The sequence below is a fragment of the Macaca nemestrina genome, chromosome 17, assembly GCF_043159975.1.
Source record: "Macaca nemestrina isolate mMacNem1 chromosome 17, mMacNem.hap1, whole genome shotgun sequence".
NCBI lineage: Eukaryota > Metazoa > Chordata > Mammalia > Primates > Cercopithecidae > Macaca > Macaca nemestrina.
Window position 1 is genome coordinate 78,073,168 of NC_092141.1, and position 18,540 is coordinate 78,091,707.

General features: G+C 35.1%; 1 protein-coding gene across 1 annotated transcript in view; it reads right to left on the minus strand.

Annotated features, from left to right (window-relative positions):
- The window catches only part of LOC105469058 (ATP binding cassette subfamily A member 10), a 95,665-nt gene that overhangs the window by 12,146 nt on the left and 64,979 nt on the right, over positions 1–18,540 (minus strand). Inside the window, 6 exon segments of the mRNA XM_071083513.1 lie at positions 5,665–5,751; positions 6,568–6,687; positions 16,115–16,145; positions 16,147–16,226; positions 16,439–16,609; positions 17,239–17,346. Of these exon segments, the coding sequence (XP_070939614.1) occupies positions 5,665–5,751; positions 6,568–6,687; positions 16,115–16,145; positions 16,147–16,226; positions 16,439–16,609; positions 17,239–17,346 (597 nt within the window).

Below are 18,540 nucleotides of genomic sequence, written 5' to 3' on the forward strand. Positions count from 1 at the left end.
CATTCTAATTTTCATCAATAAAATTGAGTAGGAAAATAGAAAAGTTTTGAAAAATTAATCCTATTGATGATAGGACATACGTATCATTTTGAATTGAGCAAAATATATAAACCTACTATAATTAAAACAATGTATTCCTGACACTGATGTAAACAAATGGATCAATGGGGAGAATATCAACACAATCAGTCCATAAATACAAGCAAATGTAATGCTGATAAAGATGTCATTTCATGTTATAAGACATAAAATGGAGTATTCATAAATGGCATTGAGATAACTAAATGCCCTTTTTTGGAAAAACTTAAAAAATGAAGATTAGTCTATATCTAAAAACAAAAGATAAAATATATCCAGAGGATTAAACATTTAAGAACTTTAAGAAACAGCAAAAATTATGAAACAGAAAAGGGTAGCCCACATTCAGAAAAAAAAAAATCAGTTAATAGAAAGTGTTTTTGAGTGTTATCAAAGATGTACAAAAGCTACTGTACATTCACTGAAGTCATATTTCAAAAATTAAAGTAAAATATAACTCAAATACAGACTTTCTATCATATAATTGATCTGAAGAACAGACAGAAAAATGATGAACTATAAATAAACAGAGCCTCAAAGATTATCAAGCATACCAAATATATGTAATAGGAGTTCCAAAAATATAGGGGAGAGAGAAAGAACAGAAAAACGTTTTTAAGAAATGATGGCCCCAAAGCTTCCAAAATTTATTTTAAAAAATATTTATATAAGCCAGGCGCGGTGGCTCACGCCTGTAATCCCAGCACTTTGGGAGGCCGAGGCGGGCGGATCACAAGGTCAGGAGATCGAGACCACGGTGAAACCCCGTCTCTACTAAAAATACAAAAAATTAGCCAGGCGCTGTGGCGGGCCCCTGTAGTCCCAGCTAGTCAGGAGGCTGAGGCAGGAGAATGGTGTGAACCCGGGAGGCGGAGCTTGCAGTGAGCCGAGATTGCGCCGCTGCACTCCAGCCTGGGGGACAGAGCGAGACTCTGCTTAAAAAAAAAAAAAAAAAAATTTATATATACGTTCAAGGAGCTTAACACATCATAGGTAGGATAATTACAAGTTCCATATCTAGGTAAAACAGTCAGATTGCTGAAAATCAAAGGCAGAGAAAACAGGAAGGGGGAGAGGACTCACCACTCAAAGAGAAGTAACAATACAATTTATTCTCTTCAGAAACAATGGAGGCCAGGAGAAAGTGTAATGATGTATTCAAAGAGCTGAAAGAAAAAAATTTATCCAAAAATTGTATATCCAGTAAAATAATTTTTCAAAATAAAATCACCCCCAAGTTGTTCCAAATTGACTTAGTGCGGCCATCATTACATTGAAAAGGGAGACAAGAAAATAAAGAAATAAATCAGCTATACAACTTTTATTTTAAAATAGACCAATAGAATAGAATAGAGAGCCCAGAAATAAACCCTCCCATATATGCTCAAATAATCTTCAACAAGGGTGCTAAGACCACTCAATAGCAAAAAGACAATCTCTTCAACAAATAGTGCTAAGAAAACTAATGCCAATATGTAAAAGAATGAAGTGGGGGCCTTATATTATATACAAATCAAACTTGCAGAAAAAAACTCCATAAAATTTGACTAGACAGCGATTTATTCAATACGACACTAAAAACACAAACAACAAAACTAAAAATAGGCAAATGTGTTTGCACCAAACTAAAATCTTCTGTGCATCAAAGGACACAACTGACATGGTGAAAAGATAACCTACAGAATACAAGAAAACATTTTCAAATCATATATCTGATAAGGAGTTAATATTCAGAATAATTTTTTAAACTCCTACAACTCAACAACAACAAAAAATTCAAATAACCCAATTTAAAAATGGGCAAATAATGGCCGGGCACAGTGGCTCATGCCTGCAATCCCAGCACTTTGGGAGGCTGAGGCGGGTGAATCACGAAGTCAGGAGATTGAGACCATCCTGGCCAACATGGTGAAACCCCTCTCTACTAAAAACAAAACAATTAGCTGGGTGTGGTGGCGTGCACCCATAGTCCCAGCAACTCAGGAGGCTGAGGCAGGAGAATCACTTGAACCCAGGAGATGGATGTTGCAGAGACACAAGATCATGCCACTGCACTCCAGCCTGGTGACAGAGCAAGACTCCAAAAACTAAAAAAGTTTTTTAAAAAATTTAAAAAAAGCAAATAACTTGTATAAATATTTCTCCAACGAAGATATATAAATGGGCAACTTTAAAGGTCAATGAAATGCATATGAAAACCACAATGGTATACCACCTCACATCCATTAGGATGGCTACTATATAAAAAAATACATGTTGGCAAGGATGTGGAGAAATTGGAAATCTCGTACACTGTTGGTGAGGCTGCAAAATGGGGCAATTGCTATGGAAAACAGTATGGAGATTCCTCAAAAAATACAACTAGAACTATCATATAATTCAGCACTCCCACTTCTGGGTATATATCCAAAAGAATTGAAAGTAGCATCTTGAAGAGAGATTTACACACCCACGTTCATAGCTTGGCTTTTCACAATAGCCAAGAGGTAGAAGCAATAAAAATGTTCATTGACAGAATGAATAGATTTTTAAAATTATGGTATATATATACAATTCAATATTATTCAACCTTAAGAAGGAGTGAAATCTTGTCATACATCTCAACATGGATAAACCTTGAGAACGTTATGCAGAGTGAAATAAGCTAGTCACAAAAAAGGACAGATACTTTATGATTTCATGTATATAAGATATATAAAGTAGTAAAATTCATAGAAACAGAAAGTAGAATGGTGATTACTGGTTTGGGCAAAGGGGAAAAGGGAAATTGTTTAATGGCTATAGAGTTTCAGATTTACAAGACTAAAAATTCTGGAGATTCTTTTCACAACAATGTGAATATGCTTAAAAACCTGAACTATACGTTTAAAAATCATAAGGATGGTAAATTTTATGTTACTTTTTTTACTATAATTTGAAAAGCTGGAAAAACTTATATGTAAAAAATAACTGCAGTTGTTTTTTTCCACCACAGGTCACTGACTAAAAGCAAATAGGTAAGTAGCCATGAAGTAAAATGTGGTGGGATGTGACGAAAGCCGCTTCTAGGCCCGGCCCTTAAAACGAGGGGACTTCAAAAATATCATGAAAAATGCATATGATGAAAAATCTATGTGTGGATTTCAAACTTGGGGGGCAACAAAATAAACTTATCCTAACTTCTTATAACATGTTTGAACAGGATCTGGTTTGAGGTACTAAGAAGGGTACATTCATTTGAAAAGAGCCCTTATCAGAACATGAATTCTGCTAAAACTGAAGCAAGAACAAACATCAAATGTATGGAGAAGCTTGGAAGGAAGAATGGCCAAATCATCGATGATGTAAAGAAGTTTATGAGGGCAATGGCCCAAAGAAATTCGCAACTTACAAATGGTTAAGAGGTTTTAAGAAAGAACAAGACAATATTGAAAATAAGTCCTATAGCAGCAGACCATCTACATCAATTTGAGAGGAAAAAATTTATCTCGTTCATCTCCTAATTGAAGAGGACTGACAATTAACAGCAGAAACAATAGTCAACATCATAGACATCTCAACTGATTCAACTCACATAATTCTGACTGAAAAATTAAAGTTAATCAAACTTTCTACTCAGTGCGGGCCTAAACTGTGTGTGGGTTAGCAGCAGACAAGAGCAGAGCATTCAATGGAGATTTTAAACACATGGGATCGATATTCTGAAGCATTTTTTTTAAAATAATTGTTTACAGAAAATAAAACATGGCTTTACCAGTATGATTCTGAAGACAAATCACAATCAAAACAATGGCTACCAAAAGGTGGAAGTGAGTCCAGTTAAAGCAAAAGTGAATTAGTCAAGAGCAAAGGTCATGGCAACAGTTTTTTGGATGCTTAGGGCATTTTGTTTGTTGATTTTCTGCAGGGACAAAGAATGATAACATCTGCTTATTATGAGAGTGTTTTGAGAAAGTTAGACAAATATCCAGGAAATCTTTACTAGAAGGTCCTTCTCCATCATGGCAACATTCCTGCTCATTTCTCATCAAACAAGGGCAATTCTGTGAGAGTTCCTTTGGGAAATTATTGAGGGGTATCCACCTACAGTTCTGATTTGGCTCCTTCTGAATTCTTTTTGTTTCCTAATCTTAAAATATATGTAAATGGCACCCATTTTTGTTCAGTTAGTAATGTAAAAAATACTTCAATGACAAGGTTAAATTCCTAGGATCCTCAATTTTGTAGGAATGGACTAAATGATTGGTATCATTGCTTACAAAAGTGTCCTGACTTTGATGGAGTTTATGTTGAAAAAATTACATATATACATATATATGTATTTATATATATGTATGTATATATGTGTATGTGTATATATGTGTGTGTGTATATATATATGTCTGTATTTGAGACGGCGTCTTTCTCTCTTGCCCAGGCTGGAGTGCAATGGCATAATCTCAGCTCACTGCAACCTCCACCTCCTGGGCTCAAGCGATTCTCCTGCCTCAGCCTCCCGAGTAGCTGGAATTACAGGCACGTGCCACCACACCCAGCTAATTTTTGTATTTTTAGTAGAGATGGGGTTTCACCATGTTGCCCAGGCTGGTCTTGAACTCCTGGCCTCAGGTGATCCACCCTTCTCAGCTTCCCAAATTGCTGGGATTACAGGCGTGAGCCACCGCGCCTGGCCAAAATTTATATTTTTTTATTTTCAACTTTTAGTTCCATTTTTCCATGAGGTTTTTGGAGTCCCATCTTGTCTAATGTTCTAACCTTTTCTTCCACTGCAGAGGCAACCCTGAAGATTGAGGGGTTTCAAAAAGCATAGCCACCAAATGGAGGTGGGCAGCCAAATATACAATAGAATTTATTTGAAAAATCCATATTAAGTCTTGAAGGTTCCAGGGTTTGTTTGCTGTGTCAGAGTTGCATACTTAAATGAACATATTCCCCAGTTGGACAACTGTATGCCTTTAGAATTCAATGGTCAATTAAAATGACTATATATGGGACATCTCTGCAGGTATTTACAAAACAGGAAAGATATACATTCATTATACAAAGACCCAGATAAAAATGTATAAAAGTTTATGAATCAAAACAAATTTAGAGGTTTCTTCCTTGATAAACTGCTGTTCTGCTATTAAAGAGGAAACAAGAGGTGTGCAAACAAGAATATGTTTCCTCCTTCTGTCTCATTTACCATAATAGACAGAAATAACATTTATATTTTGTTTCATTATCTTTCCCCACTATAAAATTTCATTTAATTTCTCTCCTTTCCTCCTCATTATTCAAATTAGTTGTTAATACATATTTACTTGATTTTGAGTCATACACCGTATGCTGCATTTCTTGCATACTGCCTCAAATTGTCTTTGGATGCATATCAACAATGTCTATCACAATAATAGCAACCAAGCCTTTAAATGTTCTAGTATGTATTATATTATCTGTGACTCTATTTTAAAAATATCTTTAGTTTTTACTACCATTATATTGGAATGGAAAATATAGGAAGAGTGGGTATTTTAAGACATTTAAATTTGGCATACCTTGAATAAGATTTCACAGGCTATGAATCTTATGCAACATATATATATTTAGGCAGAAAATGTTTCTTACTATTAAGGTTGTTAAAAGAATGGTTTTATTGACTTCATTTATTCTGCTGTCCAGACTGTCCAAGTTTCTCATATACATCAAGGAGAACTGAAAAAAAACACACCAAGAGTTAAATGCAAGTTTCTCTATAAATATAAAACTTACACATTAAATACAACCACGTTGTAATTGTACTTGACGTTCTATGGGACAACAGTAGGTATTCCATGAATTGAGATAAGAAGAGTTGTTTTCTGATGCTAAAGTCTACTGATGACCTGACATCTTTCTTTAGTTATGACTTCCAACACTGTTTATTTTCCAATTGTATGTAACAGGGATTTCCAACTTTCTTTTTAGTGGGAGTGACAAAGTACAGAACTATGAATTAGGCAAGATTTGTCCACAGTTCCCCAAAATTCTCAGTGGTCTTTAGTTTCCGTCAGAAGTGGTTAATAGAATCATGTTTTCTTTCCTTCACTTGCAAGTCATACACTCCAAAAGCAATTTATTGATGCTAAGCAGTATGCAATCAATAAGCCCAACAAGATTTTAGACATTGATCAACATTGAAATGAAAAACTTCTATCCCCTGGCAAGATTGATTCACCACAAGAGAGCATGTTTTATAGCAATGGAAAAAGTTTTAGTCTTGTCTCAGTATCTCCTCTGGAATTCATAAACCATGGTTGGGCTTCCTGCTGCATTTCTGCATGGATTGACCCTCTTCCTGCTAGTATGAGTAGTGATCTCAGCAAATTGGACAGCTTTCAATTTTATACAGCTTTAAAATCTTATTTTTAGAATTTATCAGCATTGAATAACTTCAAAATTTTATAAATGCACCTGTTCCAACAATGGGTAAGGATTTTATTAATAGGCTACAAGGTCAAGACCAGAGACACAGTAGGTATCACTGCTTACCTGGATCAAAAACATGATATATCCCAGCAAAGTGAAGGAAGGTATGAAAATCATGCACAAAATTAAGTTGGGTGTTTCATATTGAGTTGATACCAGAATTGTGGATACACATATTAAGATCTAGAAAAAAAATCCAGAGGTATTATAATTTTCTTAGTTATATTTGATATCTTAAGATATTTCCTATGAATAACCTGTTTTCCTGGGAGATACTGCCATTTTCAACTTTCACCTCACAGATAGAAATATTCTTAGGATATCCTCTTTAGGAAGTATCAAACTTTCACTGCAACTGAAACATAGGATTACAATAAGTTCTGACATAAATGTCATAAAGATTTTGCACTACCCAGTAGGGATAAACAACAACAATAAAAGAAGGTGATATAACATTATTTATTGTGTCTATTATAATAAATCTTAATATGTTTTCAGTATAAGGATACAGTGAAGAATTAACTGATGATATGACTTGGGAACTTAAAAGGCAAAATAAACTTTGAGGTTGGTGTTTATCGTCATATCTAAGCAGTCAGAGAAATGTAGGAATTATCAGTCTTCATATCCGAGGTAGGAATATTGAACAGTTTAGAACATTCTCAGAGGTAAATTATATGGATGTCACTTTAAAGGGTAGCCCATATCCCCACTCAGACTGTTCGTAGTTTCCTAAAATGGCTCCCTGGCTCCAGTTCTTCTGCCATTCAAAATTCACACGACATTCCGAAGAGTATATACAGTTGGCGTTGAACAACATTAGTTTATTATACGTGGATTTTTTTCAATAAATATGTTAGAAATTTGGGAGCAGATTTGTGACAATTTGAAAACCTCACAGATGAACCACATGGTCTAGACATATTGAAAAAAATTAAAGAAAAGTTAAGTATATCATGAATGCATAAAATATACGTAGATATTAGTCTATTTTGTCATTTACTACTGTAACCTATAAACGAATCTATTATTAAAAGTTAAACTGTAGCAAAACACACAGAGAAACTCTTACATACCACACATGTTGCCATTAGCAATCAAGAAAAACATGAACATAAAGATGCAGAATTAAATTGTGACTGCATAAAATTAACTGTAGAACACGCTGTACTACTGTAATAATTTTGTAGTCACCTCCTGTTGCTACTGTGATGAGCTCAAGTGTTGTGAATATTCCCTTAAAATGCTGTGTGAGTCTAATCATCTCCTTACTCTCAAGCAAATGGCATATCACAGTACAAAGTGGCCTTTCCTGGTTCTTGCAGATCTTTCACTGTGTTTAGTGCAATACCATAAACTTTGAATAATATCATAGGACCAGGCCGGGCGCGGTGGCTCACGCCTGTAATCCCAGCACTTTGGGAGGCCGAGACAGGCGGATCACGAGGTCAGGAGACCGAGACCATCCTGGCTAACACGGTGAAACCCCATCTCTACTAAAAATACATTTAAAAAAAATGAGCCGGGCGTGGTGGTGGGTGCCTGTAGTCCCAGCTACACAGGAGGCTGAGGCAGGAGAATGGTGTGAACCCGGGAAGCGGAGCTTGCAGTGAGTGGAGATCGCGCCACTGCACTCCAGCCTAGGTGACAAAGCAAGACTCCATCTCAAAAAAAAAAAAAAATCATAGGACCTATAGGAATTGCCACTAGTGATTCTGGAAGTTCTCCCAAGAAGCAGAGAAAAAGTCATGACATTACAAGAAAAAAGGTGAATTGTTTGATATGTACCATAGATTGGGGTCTGCAGTTGCAGCTGCCTGCATTTCAAAATAAATAAATCCAGTGAAAGGACCATTGTAAAAATAAGAAAAGGATGTTTATGCATCTGCCACTGTAGCCACACAAGCAGGCCCAAAAACCTTGCACTTTTTTTGAAATACCTTTTTATCTCCTATTGATGATTCAACTTTTATACATAGGCTTTAATACAATTTGAGAAAAAGTGAAGTCATTATATGACAACTTAAAGTAAAGGTTAAAGATTTAAAGCTGGAGAATGTAATGCCCTCAAAGGATGCTTTGATAATTTTAGAAAGAGGTTTAACTTTTAAAATGTCAAGATAACAGAGAAAGCAGCTTCTGCCAATCGAGAGGCAGCAGACAAGCTCCCAGTTGCTATTAATAAAATCATCGAAGAGTAAGTATATTTGCCTGAATGCGTTTTTAATACAGATGGAAGTACCCTATTCTCGGGGGAAAAAATGCCACAAATGACAGTGATTATTAGAAAAGAGAATCAAGCACCAGGATTTAAGATAGAAAAGGATAGGCTATTTGTGCAAATGCAGTTGGGTTGATGATCAGTACTGCCATTATCTATAAAGCTGCTAACACTGAAGCCTTGAAGGGAAAAGATAAACACCAACTGTTAGTCTTTTGGTTATACAACAAGAAGGTCTGGACAATGAGAACTCTTTTTCTGTATTGGTTCCATCGATGCTTTGTCCCAAAAGTCAGCAAGTACCTTGCTAATAAGGAACTGCCTTTTAAAGTTATTTTGCTATTGGTCAGCACCCTTGGTAACCCAGAACAACATGAGTTCAACACTGACAGTAACAAAGTGGTCTGCTTGCTCCCAAACACAGCATCTCTAATCCAACCTCTAGATCGGGGTCATAAGAACTTTTAAGGCTCATTACACACAATACTGTAAGAAAAGGATTGTCAAAACTATAGAAGAGAACCCCAATAGAGAGAACATCATGAAAGTCTGGAAGGACTCCACCACTGAGGACACCATTGTTATAGAAAGAGCTGTGAAAGCCATCAAGCCTGAAACAATAAATTGCTGCTGAAGAAAATTGTGTCCAGATGTTGTGCACGACTTCACAGGATTTACAATAGAACTAATCAAGGAAATAAAAAAGAGATTGTAAATAGAGCAAATAGGGTGGGGAGTGAAGGGTTTCAAGATCTGGATCTTGGAGAAATTCAATAACTAATAGATACCACACCAGAGAAATTAACAGAAGACAATTTGATGGAAAGGAGGGTTTCCATTGCCAGATGATGAGAAAGATGTAGAAGAAGCAGTGCCAGAAAAAAGAACTGACAATCTGAAAATTAGACAATCTGAACGAAGGATGCTGATTATTCAAGGCTCATTTTGACTTATTTTCTGACATGGAATCTTCTATGATACAGGCACTGAAACTAAAGCAGTAGAAAAAGGATTGGAGCTATATGGAGATATTTTTGGAGAAATAAAAAAGCAAAAAGACAGAAATTATAATATATTTCTGTAAAGTTACACCAAGTGTGTCTGTATGTCTCTCCCACCTCCCCTTCAACCTCTTCCACCTCCTTCACTGACATCCCTAAGACAGCAAGTCCAACTCCTGCTCTACCTTCTCTTCCTCCTTGGCCTACTTAAAATGAAGACAACAAGAATGAAGACCAAGAATGATAATCCATCTCTACTTAATGAATAGTAAATATATATTTCTTATGACTTTCTTAATAATATTTTCTTTTCTCTAGCTTACTTTATAGTGAGAATACAGTATATAATAAATATACAAAATACATGTTAAGCAACTATGTTACCAGTAAGATTTCAGTCAACAATAGGCTATGAGTATAAGTTTTAGAGAGTCAAAAGTTACACATGAATTTTCAATTGCATGGGGCAGGGGGTTGGTGCCTCTTACTCCGACATTGTTCAGGGGTCAAATATATTTTTATTTGAACAGGAATCATTCTCTTTTATATTCCATTGAATGTAAGTACCCTGATTGCAGAAAATTTGCTTTGTTCATGGTTATATCCCAAGCAAAGTATCTGGCACATAGGAAGATACAATCAATATGAATGAATGAATAAATATTGGGAAGGACAAAGAATAAGGAGGATTTCTATTTTTCTGTTTTTATTCACCAAATAATCAAAAATATGCATATTAAGAGCCCAGCTTATTCAAAACATTTTGTTAAATAGTTACTGTAGTTACAGGAATAAACTTGGAGGAAGAAAAGGAAGATGACATGGTTTGACTCTGTGTCCCCACCCAAATCTCATCTTATAGCTCCCATAATTCCCATGTGTTATGGGAGGGACCCAGGGGGAGATGACTGAGTTATGAGGGCAGGTCTTTCTTGTGCTGTTCTCATGATAGTGGATGGGACCAACAAGATCTGATGGTTTTCAAAACAGGAGTTGCCCTGCACAAGCTCTCTCTTTGCCTACTGCCATCCATGTAAGATGGACTTGCTCCTCCTTGCCTTCTGCCATGATTGTGAGGCTTCCCCAGCCACATAGAATTGTGAGTTCTCCATTAAGCCTCTTTGTAAATTGCCTGGTCTTAGGTATATGTTTATCAGCAGTGTGAAAACAGACTAATACAGAAGAGGATAATAATTCCTCATGAACATTTACTATTTATCAAATATTTTAATGAGCAGTTTACCAGCACTGTAATAGTTTATGCTCTTTTAAAATCTCAATCCTAAAACACTAAAAGTACTACTGTTATTATACATATATTCTGATGTTTAAATAACTGAAACTCAAAAGAACTGAAATAATGTGTTCAATTTCTTATAGCTATTAAGTGCCAGACCATTAAGGATTAAAACCTGGGGCTATCTGACGCTAGAGCCAAAATTCTTAATCACTATACTTTCCTAAGGAGATATTGTATCAGTCAACTGTCCATACATCAAGTCAATATATAATGTGTTGGATACCAGGAACTTATATATACAAAACAGATGTTTTTAAAGCCTAAAATGGAGAAGCAGACAATGTTTGTGAACTGGAAGATTCACTATGTAAAGATATCATTTCTCCCTCAAAGTAATTTATAGATTCAATGCAATCCCAATTAATATCACTTCTTGTGGAATTTGACAAGCAGTTTCTAAAAAGCGCATGAAAATGCAAAGAATCAAAAATAGCTGAGATACTTCAAAAAGAACAAGGTGGGAAGGTTTGCTCTCTCAAATAAAGCTACCATAATAAAGACAGCATGGTATTGATGTATAAATAGAAAAACAGATTAATGGAAGAAACCAGAAAGGCCAGAATAGTCTTGATTGATAAACCAAGGTAGCACTGCAAAGCAGTGAAATAATGGTATGAACAAGTGGATATATAAATATGATACATATCAAAAAGGCATATAAACAGTGTTTCTTCCATATTTCTGAAGGAATAAACAATATAAACTGAAATAAGTTCAGGGTTTCATCAGCTTATTTTGTAAACATTGTGTATATTTCAGAATCTCCTCAAAGATTTAAAGGCCATAGTATTTGTAATTATTGCCATAACAAAATATATGGCAATATATCTTCAGTATTGTGTAAAAATTAAGTTAGATTTTCTGGCCGGGCGTGGTGGCTCACTCCTGTAATTCTAACTCTTTGGGAGGCCAAGGCACAGATCATCTGAGGTCAGGAGTTCGAGACCAGCTTGGCCAAGATGGTAAAACTCCATCTCTACTAAAAACAAAAAAATTAGCTGGGCGTGGTGGCACATGCCTATAGTCCCAGCTACTCGGGAAGCTGAGGCAGGAGAATCGCTTGAACCTGGGAGGTGGAGGTTGCAGTGAACCGAGATCACCCCATTGCACTCCAGCCTGGGTAACAGAGTGAGACTCCGTTTCAAAAAAAAAACAAAAAATTAAGTTAGATTTTCTAAATCTAACAATGCAAGTGAAGAATGTATCTTTGACCATCTTGCTGCTTTCCTCTTTATTCCATTCCTTTTTGTCATCTTACTACACTAATTACCTCATCTATATTGTTTTACTCATCCAAAAAAAAAAAAAAAAAAAAGAAGTCTTCATTAACCATTCCTTCTGGCAAGCAATGATAGCAACAACAATGCCTTGTAAGGAGTAATTAAACACTTCCTGTTTCTGCTTCTGCATTCTATATTTATTCTTCCATCTGTTACAAACTGTATTCTACATTCACTGCTTTATAAAACTGCAGTCTCAAAGTTAGTTGTAGACATCTGTATGTAGAGATATGGTATAACAGATACCCTAAAGGGTCTTACCCATACTGTACAATTAAATTTGGGGAAATTGAAACAACTGTCCCTTAAATACACTGCTAATTTCGGGGGGGAAAAAAGTGAGGAAATTCTTTAAGGACAAAAACAAAGCCTGAAACCCAACTTGGGCCATTAAGTAAACACAATATCTGCTTGGGCTGAGGACAAGTTCCCATACCAGCCCATGGGTTAGGAAGATATGATTTGGGTTCTCTTTAAAGTCATTCCCTGCAAAGAACTTTAAGAGATTCAAATGAACCCTCTTGATGGGAGCTCCTTGTAAATCCCATATTGAAGCATGAAACTCTAAGTTGGCTTATACAATCTTAGATGGATTCTATACTGCACTTCTCACAAAAATAATTGAAAATCTTTTGAAGACGAAACATCTCTAATATAGTCTTGGGAGTTCCACACTTTAAGGTCAACGAAGAATGAGCTCCTCTCCTTGACAAAAAAAATTATCAAACATACAAGGCAATAAGCACTAGACGACTTTTGAGACTAGAATTGTCAACAAGTAGAAATATTGTTTTCAATGAAATGTTGAAATAAATCAAATATGAAATATAAAATAATAGCAAGTAACAAAAGATTATGAGAAATAACTAAGCATATTTTAAAGAGAACCAAAAAGAGTTTTGGAAAATAAAATGGAAATTTTAAGTAGTCAATGAGTAAAGATAATTTAGATGCAGATGAATTTAAAACAAGTGAATTGAAAGAAACTTCTGAAGCTTTCCCCAGAAGGCAGCAAGGACAAGGACATGGAAAATTTGAATGAAGTGCTACCAGATGTAGAGAATAGTATGAAAAGCTAATATTATCTCAGTAGAGATTTAAAGTCAGAGAGGCAATATTTGAAGTGGTATTGGCTGAGAATTTTCCTAAACTGAAGACAGAAATGAATTCCAGGCAGCAGAATTTATACAAAAATAAAGATAAATAGAAAATCACACCTAGAAACATTGTAATGAAAGCTAAAGTCAAAGGTTAGTCAATGAGAGAGCCCCTGTGAAGGACAGCAACTGACTGATAGCAGACATCTGAACAGTTAAAATGTAAGCAATAAAAGAGTGAATTTTCAAAGTGGTAAGAGAAAAGGATTGTCAACCTAGAAATGCATAAGCAGCTAAATTATGTTTTAAGAATGAGGGTGAAAAAGTTTTTTTTAAACTACGAGAGTTTATAGCTAACTGACCTGCTTAAAAGAATATATAAATGATGCATTTTGGGAAACAAACAAAAAAAAATGATCTCAAAAGGGAGGAAAAAAAGACTAAAATCCTATTATGATTAGTGAACAAATGGATTGATTTAAAATGTACACAAATCTTTTTTAAGTTCTTAAAATGTTAATAAAAATGCTTATTTGAGGGATTAAAAAAAGAAAACCAAAACACTAGACAACAGCATGTAAGTAGGGTAAGAAATTATTAATAATAAAATCCCCAAAATACGGTGTTGGAAGTAGGATATTTATTAACTTTAGGCTTTGTTAAGTTTACCATGTAAAAAAATTTTCAGGGGTGTTATGGGCTGAGTTTTGCCTCCCCAAAATATATATGTTTAAATTTTAACCCCCAGTAGCTCAGAACATGACTATATTTAGAAATAGTCTCTAAATGGGTAATTAAGTTTAAAGGATGCCATTGCAGGAGTCCCTAACCCAACATGGCTATTGTCCTTGTAAGAAGGGGAGATTAGGACAGGGACACATCTGAAGGGAAGACCATGAGAAGACACTGGAAGAAGATGGCCCTCTATAAGCCAATGGGAGAGGCCTCAGAAGAAATCGACCTTGCCGATAACTTGACCTTGGAGTTCTGACCTCTAGAATTGTGAGAAAATAATTCTGTTCCTTAAGCCTCCTAGTCTGCAGTACTTTACTTTGGCAGCCCTAGCAAATTAATACAAAGTAATAAAATATAGATTTTGACTTTCAAACCAGAAAAAAGAAAAATATGGAATAAAAACAAAATCAAACAAACAAAAAAGGGAAGAAAGAAGAGAAATCACACACACAAAGCAAAAAGTAAAATAGTGTAACTTCAAGAATATCAAAAATCACAATAAACTCACTAAATTAAAAGCAGGTTGTCAGACTGAATTAAAAAACAAATAAAATCCAACTATATTTCTTTTACAAGAGACAGGCATTAAAGCATAACAACAATGAAAGTTAAAAGTAAACACACGTGGCAAAAAAGATTTATCAAGCAAATACTGAACAAAAGAAATCTGGTGTACCTATATTAATATGAGATACATTTGACTTTATGACCAAAAACTGTAAGAATAAATAGGGCTGGTGTATAAGAATTCCAGACTTCAATGCACCAAACAAAATAGTCTCAAAATATACAAAGCAAAATTGGATTAAATTAAAAAGTGAAACTGACAAGCCTACCTTTATAATGGAATTAGAAGAGAAAAAAAGTAAAGATCAATGACTAATATCGATGGTTTAGAAGACATTACTCTTGGTTATGACATTTGACCATTGCAGGACAGCCACTGATAAAACTGGCCCAAGGAATTATGTGATTAGCTGTCACAGGGATGAGATTTGGAAGCTTAGAAGCAATTTAGTAGCCTTTAGGATTTCTGCTGGCATACTGAATTCTACAACTGGTTGTATTTGTGATATTCCTGTTTATACTAAATCCAACTTTTAGATACTACTCACAAAGGTCAACCAATGTAACTGTAACAGCTCCAGTGAAGTTAAACTTTGGTCCCTTTACCCTAATCCCTCCACCCTGTCCACAGAAAGAGAAAGGAAAAATCCAGAAGAAAATAAAAAACAGAGTCAAAGTGTAGACCTTGCTTTCTCACCGCTGATCCCCAAACTAAGGGCATGCCTAAGATGAGCCTGGGGAGAGAGTTTTATACTGCTTAAGAAAGTTATGATTTGGATTGACCAATCTTTTAGATTTTTTTTTAGTTCTTTAAGTGAATTGTACTTAACAAATTGGAAAGTTTGAAATGGTCAAAAAGCTATAAGTAACTGCTCAAGAAGATATCAGCTAGTGATAGGGAAGGAGATGCAGTAGCATATGCCTGAAGTAATAAGTAAATTATTAAGAAAACAGTTTCTTATTTATTTTATTAGTCTATATAGTCACCTATCATGCTTGTTGTTTGTTTGTTTTTAAGTAAGGAGAATTATTTAAGAGAAAAACCTCACTGAGTTGAGCAGCCTGGGTTTAAGTCTGATTCTTTTCAGTTTTTCCCACTCTGTAAAATGAAGAAACCGTCCCAAATGATCTAGTCTTTCAGCTGTGACATGCCATGGTTTCTACAAATATTTTACCTCTTTCCAAAGAAACAGAGTTCTGAAAGAGAAACCTCAAAGAACACATGGAAAATAAAGGAAATAAAATGAACAAAACATTCTGAACCCATAAACATGGTACAACAATAATGAAAGTACAAAAGAAAAACAAAAAACCATTCTCTTCTAGGCAAAGTATTTATACTTAAATTTGCATTTTAAAAAACTTTAAGAAAATTTAATATAAATGTGCATGCATGTATATATATTTACAATAAAAAAGCCAAAAGACCAAAAGCCATTTTTTTTTCCACTTGCGAAAGATGAATGAAAGCACGTATGTGAGGAATGTAAGAGAAGCTGCACAACCAATTATGCATACCGCCTGCAAAGAATAAGGATCAATGGCAAGATTAGAAACGGCAGGTCATAGAGGGAAAGAGGAGAGGAGAGAATCATGTCATAAAGCTGTCTAAGGCAATGTTCTTATTTTCTTGCATATTACATGCCTTTTGCTAATGAGAAAACATTCATGAAAATGAATTTTCATTTTGATTCTACTATCATAATTGGCCTGGGGAAAAAGTGATCACTTACCAAAACAAACACGAGTTCCCATGAAAGCTGGAATCCCAGAAAGATGAAGTAGTAAATTAAATGTATTGAAAGGAGAATCAAGAAGTATAATGGAATGTCCACCAGAGCCTGTCCACACCAGTATGCTGAAGGCCAGAGGTCTGAAATCCATAACTGGGATTGAACTTTTTTCTGACAAAGAAATAGAAGGGATAGAGGAAGGGATCTTAGTTTGAAAAGATTTTATGGTTATGTAAAAAAAAAATGTTTAATAAATTTTAGATATAGTGTGGTATAGTGTCTGTGTGACAAAAAGCATCCTCCTAAGTGTCTAGCATCCCCAATGGAAATGTGTAGTTATTGGTTCAACATGAAAGTCTCAGCTATTTTTAAAGTTCATTTACCCATTGGTACAGATTAACGAAGATGACTACACTCTATATTTTTAAAGTCCAGTTTATTAAAGCATAGTTAAATAATTGGAAACATTGTATGTCTGACATTTCATGCCATAGTTAAAAATCTAAATTCCCTTTGGAACTGTGAAATAACTGCATGGATCAAACAGTACCACATCTTCATCCCTGAAGTTTATTTAGCATGGTTTCCTTTACAGCTGAGGCAATTTTATTGTGCTAAATGGTAAACTTTCTACCTCTTTGAAATCATGTGTTTACTACAATCTATAATGATATTAGATTTTAATGTATGTGTAAACACATTAACCAAAGTACAACCCTGTGTGTATAAAACAATAAAATTCCAATTACTAAAGTCAGATAAAATCAATCTCAATCTCTCTAATTTCCTCTCTCTCTTACTTTATAATCGTTGATGCTGCTCATGCCGATAAAAGGAGAAATGCAGTTTGTGATCAACAACAAAAATACGGACCCATCTATAAAACCAAGATCCAGCACTATGTCATCCTGAAAGATGAAAACACATCAGTAAGTTGTTGCAATTGTTACAAATTATACAAACATTATACGATACGCTTCCGGGAAATAATGAAAAACTCTGGAAGCATTCACCTGATTTAAGAAGCAAAGAGACAAGCAAACATGTTTTGTTAACCTTAGTGGCAGGTTCCATTCCCAGGAACAGGATGATATAAAAGAAATTCAAAATCTCAATTTTATATGTATATACGGTAGTCTTCTGTTTTCACAGGGGATATATTCTGAGACTCCAAGTGAATGTCTGAAACCTCAATAGTACCAAACCCTATACATATTATGGTTTTTTAATCTGATAACTGAAATGGCTACTAAGTGACTAATGGGTAACATATACAGTGTGGACACACCAAACAAAGGGATGATTCACTTCCTGGGTGTGAAGCAGGAAGGGCAAGATTTCATCGTGCTACTCAAAACAGCAAGCAATTTAAAACATATGAATTGTTTATTTCTGGAATTTTCCGTTTAATATTCTAGAACCACAGTTGACCAAAGGGAAATGAAACATCAGAAAGCAAAATCACTGTGAAGGGGGTCTACTGTACTTACAGGGCATGAGCAGTTTCTCTTTTACATTTGCATCTGATACTTTAGGGAGCTACAGTTATCATCTCTGAAGCACTGAGTTAAGTTGTCATTTGTTCCAGTTCCCTATTTCCAAGTTGGCCTCTAATAGTAACTGTTGTGAAGCTGGACTTATGTTTAGGCATTATGCCTACCTACGTGCAAGATGTAATTAGAAGAGAGCAAATCTTCCCTGCCTAAATAATTTGACTTCTAGAATTGTTTAAATTAAACAATTGTCAAGGCATTGAGGGGTCTTTAAGTTTTTTTCCAGATGCTGTAATTTATTATTATTATGCCAAAAAAAAGAAAAAAAACTAAAGAAAAGGAGTGCAGAAAAGATAAGTTTTTGTCATAAATGCAGGTGCAGGTGGAAGTGCAAAAAAGCAGCAATGAAAAGGTTGTTCTAAGAGTATTAGTAAAGACGTGGGAAGAACCAGATTACCAGGGGCTAAACAAATGCACAATCATCAGTGTAAGGGAAGGGGAGCACTAGAAACTCCATATCCCCGCTTCCCAGTATCACCCCTGGGAAGTGGTATTTCCCATCTTGTTGATCCTGTTGCCTGATGTCAAATGAGCCAATGTCATTGGTTG